This window comes from Hipposideros armiger, unplaced genomic scaffold, assembly GCF_001890085.2.
Source record: "Hipposideros armiger isolate ML-2016 unplaced genomic scaffold, ASM189008v1 scaffold_529, whole genome shotgun sequence".
NCBI lineage: Eukaryota > Metazoa > Chordata > Mammalia > Chiroptera > Hipposideridae > Hipposideros > Hipposideros armiger.
In genome coordinates, this window is record NW_017731879.1 from 868236 (window position 1) to 884410 (window position 16175).

General features: G+C 44.9%; 1 protein-coding gene across 2 annotated transcripts in view; it reads left to right on the forward strand.

The window, feature by feature from the left end:
• Nucleotides 1-6: 6 nt before the first annotated feature.
• SLC22A23 (solute carrier family 22 member 23) overlaps nucleotides 7-16175 on the forward strand; it is a 195883-nt gene continuing 179714 nt past the window's right edge. For both annotated transcript variants that reach the window (XM_019668498.1, XM_019668499.1), the window contains exon 1: nucleotides 7-723. In XM_019668498.1, coding sequence (XP_019524043.1) covers nucleotides 79-723 — 645 coding nt within the window. In that variant the 5' untranslated portion in view covers nucleotides 7-78. The remainder of the gene's footprint in view (nucleotides 724-16175) is intronic.

A 16175-nucleotide genomic window follows, 5' to 3' on the forward strand; every position in this document is an offset into this window, starting at 1 on the left:
CGGCGCGCTCTGTCCCGGGCGCCCGCAGGAGCCTCCGCCGCGCTCTATGCGCCTCTGCGGGCGCCGCGGGCCCGGGCCATGGCGATAGACCGGCGGCGCGAGGCGGCGGGCGGCGGGCACGGGCGGCAGCCTCCCCTGGCCGAGGAGAACGGCTCCCTGCCGCCCGGGGACGCGGCGGCCTCGGTGCCCCTCGGGGGACGCGCGGGCTCCAGCAGCGGCGGGGAGATCCAGCCGCTGCCCGTCCCGCATCCCGCCGGCGGCGGCCCTCATTCGAGCTGCTGCTCGGCGGCGGCGGCCCCGAGCCTCCTGTTGCTGGACTACGACGGGTCGGTGCTGCCTTTCCTCGGGGGCCTGGGCGGGGGCTATCAGAAGACCCTCGTGCTGCTCACCTGGATCCCAGCGCTGTTCATCGGCTTCAGCCAGTTCTCAGACTCCTTCCTCTTGGACCAGCCGAACTTCTGGTGCCGCGAGGCCGGCAAAGGCGCCGAGCTAGCCGGGGCCACTGCCACCGGCAGGTGGGGAGCCGGCGACGTGGCCAACTGGACCAGCCCCCCAACCGCCACTTTCTCCACTGCCGCCTGGGAGACCGCGGGCAACCTTAGCAACATCAGCGGCGAGGACAGGGGCGACACGCCACACTTGCCGTCCCCTCCGGAAAACTGCAACTGCCACGAGTGGGACTATGGCATCCGCACAGGCCTCGTCCAAAACGTGGTCAGCAAGGTAAGGGCCGCGACCGCCCCGGCCCCGCGCCCATCTCCTGAGCCCTTTCCACTCCTAGGTCGCATCCACCCTTCCGTCCGTGCAAACCGAGGTCCAAGCTTGAGGCAGCCGAGAACTAAAGTCCCTAAAGTGGTGCTAGCTTGTGCGTACATGCATCTCGCATTGGCTTAATCGCCTCTGTTCTCCCGAAAGATGCATTTGGGTGTGAAGGTAGGGCTTTTTGTTGCCTTCTGCAGTGACACTGCCTCCCACCTCTAAGGGGGTACCATGGCCTTTCCTAGTTTGCACCCAAGCTCCTGTCCCAGTGCACACAGGGGAAGAGCGTTCCTACCCCTAAAGGCTGGAGCTTCCTTCTCCCACCCTTCCAGCTGTCACCCTCATTAGGGCAGCGGTGGCCTGCAGAGAGAGTAAGGCCTCTGTCTGACCTGTCACCAAGTCAGCCGTGGAGGACCCACCTCCTTCAAGGCCTGCTGGTGGGAGCCAGGCCCAGGGCTCTGCTCTTCTGCCTGGCTAGTTGTCCCTACGTCTCTCACAAAGAAATACCTGTCTATGAGACTAGTGCCCTATTCCCAGATGGTCTTTCTGGAAGACCTCAGCCATCCTGGGCTTGGTTTGGAAACAGACTAAAGCCAATTAAGTTGTAAAGAGCTTTTGAAAATTCCTCTTTTCTCCCTCCCCAGGCTCAGTCCTCTCCAAAGAGGGGCATATTTGGCTTTAGACTTTGCCACTCGTGTTCCCGGCAATGTTTTCTCAGGACTTCAGTAAACATCACTGGAGTATAGGAAGGACACTAAGAATGTGTTTGGTATTCTGGCACCACCATTGCACATAGCAGCTGTTTTTGTCAGAGGCATTGAGACCCTAGTCAGCTTTAGCTGAACTTCTCACTTGCTCGCAGTCCAGTGGAGCCCCTCTAGCAGAGGTATTACATTGTGTGGAATGGAACAGGAATGTTTGGTGAGAGATGTGTGGCCAGTATAAAAATAGAGAATGGGCAATGTTAGAAAATCAGCGCCCAAGACATCTATAATTTTCTGAATTTTTTTTAGCACATAAGAGAAATTGTATGCAAATTTGTCAAGCAATTTGTGTTTTTTGCCCCGTCTGTGTTTTAAATTAGTTTGCATTTCAAAGTAAATGTAGACCTTTTCTCCTTCTGGGCAGTTCTGGGCAGTTTTAAATGCTTTGTTTAAATGTGAGACTGAAATTTAATAGTTTATGTTAATCAATGTGCATGTATTTTTCCCCCCAAATGCATGTTAGTAAACAGTTGTAGCTCATGGATGTGTAAGATGAAACCCTTACATCATCATAACCTTTGTTTTAATCTTGTACCAACCTGACAAGAAATGACCTGTCTTGTGGGAACTGTCTGGGTTAGCTGTTAATAGGGGAAGATCCTTCCGGTTTAGTTCACCTTGACCCTCCCACCCCTAGTCAGGCTGGCTGGCCTTCCCTAAGGAGTTTCTGTGACTCTGTTTCCCAATGATGGAGGGCAATATTTGTTTTCTGTTTACCAGCATGGAAAATTAAGCACAATGACTATTTTAATACTATTTGTACTTCTGTGAAAGTGAGGATTTGGTAACATTTTCAAATATTTTAATTAAGCACCTTTTTAAAGTAGAGGAAGAATAATATATAATAGATCAAAACAAATGTATGTAGATGGTGCTCTGTCCTGGGATCCAGAGGGTAGATGAACTTGAAAGTTAGGAGGGAGGATAGACTATCATTGTCTTAGTGGTGGGCACCCAGGAACAGCTATTCACACTCTGCCATAGATGGTGGGAGGAGAGAACTAAAATAGTTCTTGGAAACAGGCTATGGAGCATATTGGAGAGCTGGACAATATTTCTAAATTAGCACTTGAGGGGGTCAAAGATGGCACTAATGTGTGCAGTATGTTTTGGGGATGCTAGGTAGGTCACAGTTACAGGTAACTGGCAAGGCAAGACTGGAAGGAGAAGACTTTGGGACAATAGTTAGAGACACATTTTCTTGTAAGATAAAGACTCTATAGAAAGGACATATAAATTTTCTTGCACAAATAAGATCTAAATAAAGGACTGTCCTTCCACCGAATTCTGTTCCATAACAAATGTTTTTAAAGAGCTTTTAAAGCACATTTTGGCATGTACTAAGGGAGACTTTTTCCTCTGTTGGCTGTGCATGTTGGATACACTATCAGATGTACAAATGTGGAATGTGTACTGTGATGGGTGCTAAATTCTAGGGGTCAGGTGCCTTTCAGCTTTATTTGTAAGTAGAAGCAGAAGTGGAAGCTTTGCCTTCCATCAGCAGATGAAAGTTTAGGGTCCGAGAAGTTGCCTTTTGTAGTCTCTTCCCCGACTCCATACTATGACCTTCCTACTTGCAAATAAGCTTCATGCAATGTCTTTATCAGTAGACTTCCTTCAGCACATATGTGCCCCTACAATATACACTCTGTTCTACCCCTAGGTGTTAGGTGGGGAAGGAGATACAGAAGAACTGCCAAGCACATGTTATGTTATATTACATTACATTATATTATAAGTGTATATTATAAATACATATTATGTTATAAAATTTATATTATAATATATATTATAAATATATATTATATTATAAACATGTTATTAATATATGTTATCTGTGTTATATTATGTATTGCATAGCCTATTATATATGCTATAAAAGCACCTACACACATGAAACTATCAAGCCAGTTAGAATTCCAGGTTATTATAGTTGAAAGGGATCTTCAGGCTGACAAGGCTCTCTCCCCTCATGAATAAGATCCCCTACATGGACATCCCTTCCAGGATGGGAAGGGAACCCCCGTTAGGCAGGCAGTTCCCTCTGTAGTTGCTCTTCGTTGCAGAGAGGCATGTTTTTGGTGACTATAACTCAGGTCATCTCATGCCTGTTAATGCAACTTGTTCTTCTGAATGATTCTTTTTCCTTATATAACATTGGGTTGTCGGAAAAGTCATGACGTATTTTTTCTATGTTTTTCGTTGCAAAATGCATCATGACTTTTCCTCCAACCCAATACATGTTCGGATGTTTGAGGATGCCCAAGTATCCTGGTTATTAAATCCCCAGCTGCTTCAGTCGTTTCCATATATGACAAAATTTGCCATACTGACTGCTCCACTTGGCACATGTGTCTCGTAAGCATGGCACCCAAAACAAACCTGGCAGGCCCTGTGTCTTCTAATCAGAAGAGAGGGATAATGGACACTCTGTATCCACGAACAAAGCCTACAGTTGATGCATTAAGGCTTTTAGTAGACTTGACACGCTTCTAATTATCTTGAGATCATGGTCACCTAACCTGTATGGGATTGCGCTATGTCAGGGTTTTCTCAGCCTACCCTGTGTCACACGGTGCACAATATATGTTTCACTTTAATAGTTCTGGGTTATTAGATCTCTCCTATTAGGTTCCTTTTTTATTTCTGTTTTGCCTTGGTCCTTTGGTATTTGTTATCTGTTCCAGAATTTGCAGTGCCTTCAAAATAATAATAATAATACCAACTTTCTTTTGTGTGGCCCTATAAAGTTTTTAAAACATTTTCATATCTATTTCCTTTCATTGAGAATGGTGAGTAATCCAAGGCCAGTCTTAACATTGAGTATTATCTTGGAGTTTAAATCACTTGTCACACACTTGAGTGAGCCAGGTGTTCTGTACAGAAGCCTGGTGTTCAACTTCCTGATGACATTTATAGCTCTGTATTTTATCTCCCAGCTATGTTGAAAGATATTGTCAGTGCCTTCCTGAAAAGAAGAACCTAATAAATTCCTGCAGTCACTTAAAGGGCAGCTCTGGGGAAACTGAGGCCAGGTGGGTTGGGAGCCCTTCTCACTTGACCTCCCTGTCCCACACCAGCATTCCCTGTGCAGCCCAGAGTCTCAGGTATTTCTGAAATTTTACTCAACAAGGTTAAAAAAAATGCAACTCCAACGATTTTAAAATATTTCTCTTCATAACTTGCATAGTTTATTCTTCATAGTTCTGAGTGAATTCTTGTTGGTTTTTAATGCTCACCACTTCCTTGACTAATCTCTATAATGTTGCTGAAAAGTTGTCAGCTAAATTTTCTAAGCTCCATTCTTTTTCTGTATATGAACTTTGGAATTCTTGTCTATCTCCAGTCTTCTGATATTTCTTCTGTTCTCCATGAACTCTCAAAGATTACTGGCTTTTATCCTGTAAGGACACCTGAGAGCTGTTTAAATATCCTGGGAAGTAATTTGTATTCCTTTTCTGGTACTTGAGACTAGAAGTTATTTAAAGTGACTCAGTACAATTTAATTAGGATTAAAAATAATTACAATTTCATTGCAATAGTAATATTTTTAAAAAGAACCCACTGTTAGGTCTTTCTAGTGGTGTTTGATTTATTTTGTCTTGTATATACAATACAACAGTGAACATCTTTATGCATATCTATGCTTAGAAATTGATTGTAATAAATAATGCATGCATGTGGTACCCAAAGCAGACAGTAAAAACATTTCTTTGCCTCTTGAGAAGCAACCATGGTTACCAGTTGCTTATATATCCTTCTAGAAATATTCTAAGTCTATTTTCATTTATATATTTTTCTCTCACAAACAATAACATTATATATACTCTTTCCCTTTTTCCTGGCCTATATTGGGGATGGATGCGTATTAGAACATAGACTTTCTTTTCTGTGTCTGTACAGTATTCCATTGTATGACTGGGCCATAATTTATTTAACTAGTCACCCGCTGAGGGGGTATTTAGGTTGTTTTCAGTCTTTGCTATTACACAATGTATAATGAAATCCTGGCACACATGAAATTCTTAGAAGGGGAGGGTCAAAGTAAGCTACATTTTTATTTTGATAGATGTTGTCAAAGCGCTTTCCACAGAGATCTTATTAGCACTTTCCACTTCCATCGTAATGTGTGAGGTCTTATTCCTTCCACAGCCTCCCTGAGCCAGGGAGTTAACCACACTTTTAAATGTCTCCAAGTTCGATATGTGAGAAGTTATATTTGGTTATTATTATAATGTGCATTTCTCTTGCTATGAGGGGATTAAACATCTCCCTGAAATTATTTGAGCCATTGTGTTTCTTTTGAACTGTTTCTCCATATCCTTTGCCTTTCTGTGTGTGAGTGTTGGGGGAGCTTTTTTTTCTTACTGATTTATAGAAGTACTTTATGCATAAAGTAAATGAACTCTTTTGGATGTCTTATAAATGATTTTTACCCAGTTTGTTATTTGCCTTTTGATTTTGTTTGTGGTGCTTTCGCTAAGGAGAAACTTTTGATTTGGATAGAGTCAAATGAGTTAATCTTTTCTTTAATGGTTTCTGGGTTCTGTGTTAGATTTAGGGCTTCCATAACCCTGGAATATTAGAAAAAAATGTTTTCTTCTAATAGTTTTATGATCTCAGTGCATCTTTAATTTCGAGTTGCAGGGATCAGTTTTGCTTTTATTGAGCTATTAGGACAAATTTCTAGAAAGGGAAATAAATATTAGGTCAGATGACATAACCAGCATTTCATGTAGGCTTTGACTTGCTCATAACAATGTCCTAAACATGACTTCGTCAGTGGTCCTCTGCCTTACTGAGGGAGAGACTGGAAGCTAAACAGTTATTGAGCAGCTCTTTCCATCTCCTTTTAGGAGACAGCACTCATCCCCAGACAGAGGGTCTTACATTCCCTTCTGGACTAGCTGCAAAACACCTTTTTGGTTTTCGGGGGGCTTTTTTTGTCTTTAGCATATTTTGCAAGCTTCAATTAATTCATTTTGTCCATTAGCCCAAGGTAGGATTGGATCAAAAGTTGATAATGTTTAAAAACATGTTGAACTCTATGAATGTCAGTCTTATTACCACAAACCAGCGGTGTGCTAGATCCAGCCTGTGCGCAACTCTCTATGCAGCTGCACTTTCAGGAATGTCATCTTGGTCGCTTGGAATCGGCCATGGTGCGAGCATTTACACCATGGAAACTGGCAGAATAGGGTTTTATTTTTTTCTTCAGAAAGTCAGTTGTTAAGCAATTATCAGTCAGTCCACTGAGCACGACCCTGAGCCACTCCTTTCCTTTTTTTTTTTTTAACTCTCTTTTTCTCCCTCCTTCCTTTCATGGATAGGAGTGCCTATTCTGAGGCAAGCATTGTGCTACTTGTTGGGGATAGGCAGAAACAGATAGCTCAGCTCCCGCAGAGCTTAGAGACTAATGAGGGAGGCACACCTTAATAATAAAGGCACACCTTTATTATTTAACAAGTTAAATAATAACCTTTTAATTACAAACTAAGTTAAATATGTGGAAAGAAAAGGACATGAAAGACTAGAACAGAGAGCCTCATCTAGACTGACTTGTCTCTCAGTGAAGTTGACATCTGAGATGAGACCTGAGGTTTGAGTAGGAGAGAGAGGGGCAAAAGTGGGGTGTGTGCGTGCATGTGCATTTTTCAGAGAAAGGAAACAGCATCTGCAAGGGCCCTGTGGCATGCTTGGAATTGATAGGAGGCAGTGTAGCTGGGAACATGGGAGGGGTGGCTTCTCAGTTAAAAACATAAGCCATGAGATGACCTCAGCCAGCTGAGGGGATGAATTGGGAATGGAGGGAGTCGGGGCAAGGGACAGTGTGTGGTTTGAAATAAGGGCCTAGGTCCAAGTCCTGTGCCTGCAATGGAGACTTGGGGCTCTGTGGATACAGAGGGATGGGAGGAGAGCATGTAAGGGGGAGAGGCAGCCTGACCAAAGAATCCACAGGAAACCAGGCCTATTTATGCCGCCAAAAGGAAAACAGCTGGCCCAAGAAGGGGTCTTGAGGAGGAGCTGTGGAAAATCACGCGGAAGCTGCAGGTCCAGACCAGACTTTAGACACGTGGACCTGGAACCTGTCCCCAGGGCTATTGACAGGAAGCAGTAGCAGCTGTTGGAGTGTTCTAGTGTTTTCAGTTGCCCTCCTGCTCAAAAGGGGAAGATGCTAATTAAATTCCCACGAGGCTGAAAGACCCTGTATAGGAAGCCATGGGTGTAGAATTTACTTCCATTCAAGCAGCCTTACCTTTGCCAAATGCCTAGTGTACGTAAAAGATCATCCTGGCCACAGCCAACCTATAATTTTACCTTCTAGTCCAAAGTCCTCAGTTTATAGACGAGAAGGTGAGGCTTGGCAGGAGGGAGGGTCATTGACTTGTCCAAAGCCACCAGAATTAGGGTTAGAATCCAGTTCTCATCCGCAGGGCGTTCTTGCCCCTGCCCCTGAGTGGCCCCCACCAGCGCAGAGGGGCCAGGAAGGGCTGCCCGGGCTCCTGTTCATTCTCTTTGCGTTGTTCTCTCTAACTGGCCTATCAGAGATGGTCTCCTGCCTGAGAATGGTCATAATTTTATGTGTTGGTTACTGCAAGTTGAGGTGTGTTTGGTTATACTGTGGCTTTGTGAGGGTGGGCTTGTGCAAACCGCCTCTCTGGGCACATTTCTCTAACGTCTGCTCCTTCTGCCTTCATGACCACTTGTCTGGAATGCCCTTCCTGCCTTCCTTCATCCAGGTAGTCCCTGTTCATCCTTCAGATCAGCCCAGTCCTCATCCGGTGTTCCCAGCACCCAGCTGTCCCTTAGTCATCGCTCTCACTCTGTGGTAATCAGAATGGTGTCTGTCCATCCCCCACTGGAGGTGTGTCTTACGCGTACTGGTCTTTTACCCACAACATCTTCACCATAAATGTCTGAGCTCACCTGACCTCAATGTTATGAAAAGAATGGCAGTTTTTTAGTTTGACAGGTGTGGGTTCAAGCCTTGACTGTGCTTATGACCAGTTAGTCTTGCCACAGGAACCTCATCAGTAAAGTAGGTCGTTGCAATTCTTACCTGGAGAGCTGTCCTGAGGATAGAAAAACACCAGGAGGCACCTGGGAAACCTCAGCTCCTCCTTCCTCCATCTGTGGGGTGAGGATTGGCTGAATGAGTCATCTGAGAAATGCTTAGATGGGGAGGCGCTGATAGGCCACAGCTGGAAGGGTGATTACTCCTTGGGAGCTCCTAGGTGTCTTGTCACCTCCCCCAGAAACTGATGACATGGAAACCAGGCATGCCCTTGAGATAAAACACCCAAATCCAAAACCATCTGGCAGGGGTTTGTCTAAAAGACCCTTTAAGGAGTTTGTTTTCAGAGCTCTAATCTGAAAACAAAACAGGTCACCAGCCACTAGGCTCAGAGAGAATCTGAAAAGGAAGGGAGTTTCCTGGGAGCCATGACACTGAGGACTGGCGTTCTCAACGTGTTTAGAAGTCTGAGTTAGCTATACTAGGTGGAAAGGGATCCGAGAAAAAGTGGAATTTTAGAGAGTTGATGGTAGCCTTGAGCTGTAACAGCAGGGATCAGAGAGCTAAATTCAGGGCCAGGGCCCACTTGTAGACCTGCCCTGTCCCACTTGGGGTGTTATCCTTGCTGAGTTTTTGTGGGAGAACATTGACTTTGACCTCAGTAGTCCACAGACTTTGATCTTCGGGGAGTTGGGATTTAGCAGTTTTGTTCTTTCATTTGCTCAATGTTTACTCAATGCTGGTCATTATACATGGACAGCCCTCCCTCCCAACAGATGACCTACAGATTGACAAGGCCTACACTTCTAGGAAAGGGGGACAGTGGTTATTGATTGATTTAAGTGGATTTCCCCTAAAATAAATCTTTGCTGTGATAGAACACTGCCAGGGGACTCTCTAGGCCATTCATTTGCATCAAACTTCCTTCTTATGACTCTTTTGGTTGCAAGTAAAGAAAATAAATTTCAAAGTACATTAACAAAATAGAAAAGAAATTCATTGGAAAGATGCAGGGATGACTCAGGAAACTTAGGTTGGGATCTGAGACCAGAAAACGTAGGGAGAGGGGAATCTTTCAGGAGCTTCGCTGCCACCATCGTTCTTTCAGAAGCCGCATCTACTCTCTTCCCCTTCTCTTGAAGTCAGCTTTGTTACCCCACCAGACTGGCTCTGTCTGCTTCCTTTCCTTGCCTGGTCCTTAGTCATGCAATGGCAGCACAGAGGCCAGCATTCCTCTGTCCAACTCCAGGTTCCTGGGTGCCAATCTGATGACCAGCTCAGGCTGAGGTGGAGAAAGGCAGGTTTTAGAGCAGTGAGTTGGGTTACCCAGGGCTGTGTGTATGGTGGAGACGCCTTCAAACCATGTGACAGGGGGTGGTCATAGTGATTCTTCTTGGGGGAGGAAGGGGTTAGGATCTTTCTGGCAATTAATTGAGAATAATTGAATATTGATGATTTGACCATAAAATACTTGAAACAAAATATTTTTTCTTCTTCTCAAGGACTCAGCATGTAACTCTCCTGGCTGCTTAAGCTGCTTAAGTTTAGTGTAGAATTGGAAAGAATACCCCTCCTGAGGCTTATTTTCTAGAAATAGTTATAGATGGCCTTAGTTATTAGCCCCAGATCACCAAGGGAGCTTGGAACAAGCCCTTGGGCACTCACTGAAACAGTTTTGCAAATTATCCTCCACCCCTGCCCCACACAGGGTGAGTCTCTGTTTTTCCAAACCATTTTTCTAGCCAGGACCAGCTACATAATTTGTGGGGCCCAGTGCAAAATGAGAATGCAGGGCCCCTTGTTCAAAAATTATTGGGAAGATCAAGATGGTAATAGCCTAGCATTAAGCCAAATGTTGGGCACTGTCTGAGCTGGGGCCTGCTTCTGGTGACCTCCAGCCTGTCATCTTTCACACAGCTGGATGTCACTGCTACGAAGCTAAGTAAGGGTGTCTCGAGCTCCAAGTCTTTCTTCCTGAATTTTCAATATCTTTTCTGCTTCTCTACTTCTTTGTTGTGTTTTGTATCTTTTTCTAGATTTCTGGTAGTAAAAGTGACACATGCTTTTTATGGGCCTGTTTTTCCCAGGGGACAGCTTCACAAAGGCCTAACCAATTTTGTCTGTTAGGTCAAGGTGCGCAATGGCATGAGGGAGCCAGGGCCCCCTCTTACATGTGAAAACACGGCTCCCAAAGCCAGATAGTCGGTTTCCTTATCTGAGCAGTGAAACCAAAGAGCTGAGTCATAGGAATGGGTGGTAAAGAATGTTAAGTCATTAGAATGCTGGTTAAGTGTTTATCAGTCTTTTTCTTTCTTTTTTGAAGTGGGAAGGAGGGTCAGTCCTTTATATAATTTAATTCTACTAGGTAATAGTCACACTTCATTGTTCAGTATCATGTAAAGGTAAATACAAAGGAGATGGTACCGGTGTAAAACAGCCACAAGCATCCCAGCGGTCATACTCAATTATGGGTGGGTTATGCAGTCAGCATCGTAATTTGCACTACAACGTGTTTCCTCTCAGATTAGATAAAAAGCTGCTTTTTCTGTGTGTTTAAAAGATACTTTACAAATTGGCCATCCCTGATTGTTACATACTGAGGAACTCCACTGGTCTCGAATGGATATACATGCACGCTTGTAGTAAACACAAATTTATTTGTCCAACTTAAATTTTTTTAAATTGTAAGAAAATACACATAAAACCATCTTAACCATTTTTAAGTGTACATTTCAGTAGCATTAAGTACATTCACATTATTATGCAACCATCACCACCATCCATCTCCAGAAGTTTTTCGTTTTTCCAAACTGAAACTGTGCCCATTAAACACTAGTTCACCATTTCCTTCTCCCCCAGCCCCTGGGAACCACCATTCTACTTTCTGTCTCTATGAATCTGACTACCCTAGGGACCTCATATAAGTGAAATCATCCAGTATTTGTCCTTTTGTGTCTGGCTATTTCATTGAGCATAATATCTTCAAGGTTCATCCATGTTGTATTCTGTGTCAGAATTTCCTTCCTTTTTAAGGTGGAACAATATACTATTGTATGAATAGACCACATTTTGTTCATCCATTCATTCATCAGTGGACACTTGGGTTGCTTCCACCTTTCAGCTGTTGGGAATCATACTATGGACACAGTGTTGTCCTCCTTTTTGCATACAGCCCCTCCATTCTTCGCCTTCCCTGTCAGAGGTGATTCCTGCAGCCACCTGTGTAGTGCCGGCCTCTGGTTTTTCTCTCAGAACACCTGTTCTAGGGCCGACCTGCTGTACCCTGAGTAGATGACGCAGATGGATGGAAGATCATCTCTGCCGTAGAGAAGGAGCCAGTGGTATAGACAGGATGTTTGGTAGATGGAGGAGTCTAGGCTCAGTGCAGGTTGAGCTGGGATGAGGGGACGAGGGGCTAGCAGCATAGTGCAGGGCTGGAGCTGAGGGTGTGGGGAGCACGTGCCGGGAGGGCAGGTGGGGCGTGTGCTTGGGCCTGAGGCGCGCCCACCATCGGGGTAGTAAGGGGGTCAGGGTGCTCTGGCACGTGAACCAGCCCAAAGGAGAACTGGGATTTGGACAACTGGGGAGGATTGAGAAGGGGCCTCCTGCTGAGGAGCTGCGCATACTGGGAAGGGACATATGCAGAGTGCAGAGGAGCAGGGATGTGGATGAGGGCCTTGGACCCAACCCCACAGGCCCATAAAGTCAGTTCTTGAGGACTGAGTTGGTTTTTCACCCAGTGGACCATGAGGTGTAGGAGGCTGGTAAACTGAGAAAAGACAGAAAAGACCCAGGAGGGAAGTGTGCCAGCCCTGGCTCATGTCCGCCTAAGGGCTCGGTGCCCATCCCTGCTGTGTCCCCAGGACACACGCAGCAGACCTCAGCCCTTCCCTCTCCAGCCCCCACGTATGGGCCCCCAGCACACATGTTAGTCCATTAGTCGGTCTGGGCCTTCTTGAAAACCACCTCAACAGACCCCCTCACAAATCATGCAGGGGAAGGGGCTGCTGCCCTCTCTCTCTCTGCCTGTCTGTGCTCCTGGGAACTGCCAACTGTGACCAGTGTCCCCACCTCTCTTAGACCACCTAGTCTCTGTGCTCCAGACAGTGTCAGCCTTGCTTGATACCAGCTCCCTCAGGGCTGCTTCAGCGATTTCCATGTGGCGTTGGCAGTGACCTCAGTCCTCAACACTCGTCTTGTGATGGAGGAATGCTGCTTTCTCCTAATTCTCCTTCTGCCTCCATGGCTATTCCTCTCCCAGTCTCCTTCATGAATCCTTTCAGTCATTCAGCCCCTTAAGGTAGTTCCCAAGTGTGTCAGTCAGCTTGGGCTGCCAAAACAACCACAGACTGATGGCTTAAACAACAGACATTTATTTTCTCACAGTTCCAAAGGCTAGAAGTCCACGATCAAGGTGTTGGCAGGGTTGGTTCCTTCTGAGGCCTGTCTCCTTGGCTTGCAGAGGGCCACCCTCTCCCTGTGTCCTCACATGGTCTTCCCTCTGTGTATGTTTTTGTCCTACTCTTTTCTTACAAGGACACCAGTCCTGCATTAGGGCCCACCCTAATGACCTCATTTTAAATTAATTACCTCTGTAAAGATCATATCTTCAAAAAAGGTCATATTCTGAGGTACAAGGGGTCAGAACTTCAACATATGAGGGGTTTTTTTGCTTGTTGGTGTTTGTTTGGTGAAGGGACACATTCAGCCCGTAACGCCTGATTCCCGCACACACCCTGAGTAGAGCAGCCTCAATCCCTGTCTGTAACCTGGATATTTCCTCGAAGCAGCAGACGTGTGTATTTGGTTACCTGCTGGACTGAGCCTCTCATCCGGCCTCTGGTCTTTTCCACCCCTACCCCTGGCCTCAGATTCCAGCGTTTTGGTCCTAAATTGTAGCTGACTTGCTCCTTTAACTTCTCTGCTTCAAATAATTTCTTGGCTCTCCATGCCCTTTCAGATGAAGTTAGGCCTGGTTGGAGGAGTCTAAGGTCCTCGGTTATCTGTACCCTGCCTGCCTCTCCTGCAGCTGTCCCTGTCATGCCTGCACAGGGACGCTGGTCATTTTTCACATAACCCTTGACCTTTGCAAATGGTGTTCTTTCAGCCTAAAATCCAGCTCCCCTTCCTTTCATCCTATCACCTTCCTCAGGCCTTTCCTGCCTCCCTATTCTTCCACTCTAGCCTCCACCCCTGCTTTCCTGGCCCAGATACAGATCTTTAGGATCTGGACCTAGTGGGTGCTCAATTAACATTTCTTGAGTGGTGTAGCTCTCCTCTGAGTAAGGTAAGCTGATTTAATTCTAGGATGACAAGAATAGGAAGAAGAGGTCAGATATATAGGTCAACACAGACTTAAAGTCAAATTTCAGTAAGCTATTGAAGACTAAGAAGAGTGATATAATTTGTCTGAAATAGCAACTAATCAAACTTGAAATTATACCTGACTATGGAGTACATTGTCTTTACTTTAAAGCACTGTTTTTCAGAGCTTTAAGTCGCGAGCTTTTGCTTCTAATGAAAGCTCCATATTGAACTGGTGGTCTGTCTGAATCTAGGATTGAGGACAGAAGTGGTGGTGTCTGGAGCACCTAGAGTCACCTGGGGAACTTTTGGAACTGCCTATGAGAGCCCGGCATCAGTTGCTTAAATAAAGCTCTCTGGATGATTTCCACCAGGAACATTTGACAATGTCTTGGAGACATTTTGGGTTGTTCCAGCTGGTATCTAGTAGGTAGAGACTGGGATGCTGCTAAACATCCTACAATGCACAGGACAGTCCCCACAGCAAAGAGTGATCCAGCTCAAACTGTTGAGTGCCAAGTTTGAGAAATCTTGATCTAGGCTAATATAAAGAGTTAATTGTATTTCCTAACCACAGATGGCCGGGGCTTATCCCAGGGAGAACTTGGCTTCTTTGTAACCCACAGTGGGGGCCGCTGGTGTGCAGGCTCAGGAGCTGCACCAGGGCAGGTCACCATGCAGAGAATTATGACGACTCAACCAGGGCCCCCTTTCCCTCTGTGAAAAAACAGTTTGCTAAGTGCATTAATGGTATAAACCAAGTGTCAGTGTGGGCATGTTTAGTCTACCCAGAGTACCACATGATGAAATGCTACCTTAGGATGTTTATGTACAAATGAATAATGATCATGACCTAGTCGCTCATTAAAGTAGGTCCTTTGAACCTCTTCTTAGAATAATGGTTAATGACATGAAGAGGAAACATTTATTTGGACATAAAAGATATTTATGTTAAAAATGTCTCTAATTCAGACTAGACTTTTCCATGATTAATTCCCACTAAGGTGGTTTGGTAGTGTTTTCAGCAGCTGGAAATGACAAGTCCCCCATGAGACACACATACCAGGAGCTGGACTCCAGAACTAAGCATAAGCATTATTTACATTTGCTGAGTAACAAACACATCAGGGTTGACCTTGGGCACTGGCAGAGACCCTAAAGTGGTGTGAGTGTGACATCTCCAACAACACATTCACCTCTGCAAATAAGTGTGCTAGGTGTCAGCCAGGGCTGCTGGCGAGGTGGCCCCTCTACTAATCAAGCTGACCTCCTTGCTTAGATGCTCACAGCACTGGCTGGCTGTCCAACTCATATTTCTTTTTGAGGATTTGTGCTTACATCCTTGGTGTCCCTAGTAAAGAGCTATCAAGGGCTGCACATGGTGGGACTTAGCTGAGTGTTCTGGCCTGGGTAGAGTGTCTAATCTGGTGCTCAGAAGTAACCTTCCAGCAGGAAATAAAGATGCTTTGACTAAGTGGTCATCCAGTGAGAGGTAGTCAGATGCAGGAAGGTGATACATCTTTGCAGGAGCCTGACCATAGCCTACTGGTTCTGGAGGTATATTGCAGGTGAGTCATCAAATTTTCTGTGTTCCAGACTGGGTTTTTGATTATTTCATTTTAATAGAAGATTTGTTTTTTAATATTTTTCTGATAAGCCCCATAAGAAGCAACTTTACAAAAATGGATATCATCAAGGTTATGTTGTTGTTTGGTTTAGTGTGTCTGCTGAAAACAAGTTTGAATTGAATTGTGGTTTAAATAAAAGCTGTGGTTTCTGTAGTACTTAATTAATTTTTCACATGCCATCTTGTTTTTCCCCATTTATAACTCTGGTGCTTCTTTGACAGATTCTTAGGTAAGTGATTAAAAGGAAAGCAAAGCTACCACCTTGGTTGTGAATCTTGTTTCCAACAGCAACTTTTGGGAAACTGAAATGACCTTGAACAAGTGGAAGATTACCAGGGAATTTAAAGACACATAGTTTAATTACACTGAGACTAGGTTTTTAAATCTCCAAAGGCATTTTTCTCCTTTAGAATTGGGAGGCAGTGATGCACAGCAATCTTTCCTTGGTGATCTGTTTGAATCTGGATAGCAAACACAGTGGCCTAATCTCATATATTGGGTCTTCGGAAAAGTCATGATGCATGTTTGCAACAGATGGCACTAGTTTATTTTGGGAAGTACTAGGGTCATTCGCATTTATGTTATTGCTATGTCATTTGACAGCTGACAGGTCTAATTTCATTCTAAAAAAATAACTGAGCGATTTGATTGAGTTTTGGAGATTTTACTATAAGTTGAAGATGGAAGACCAAACTGTGCATTTTT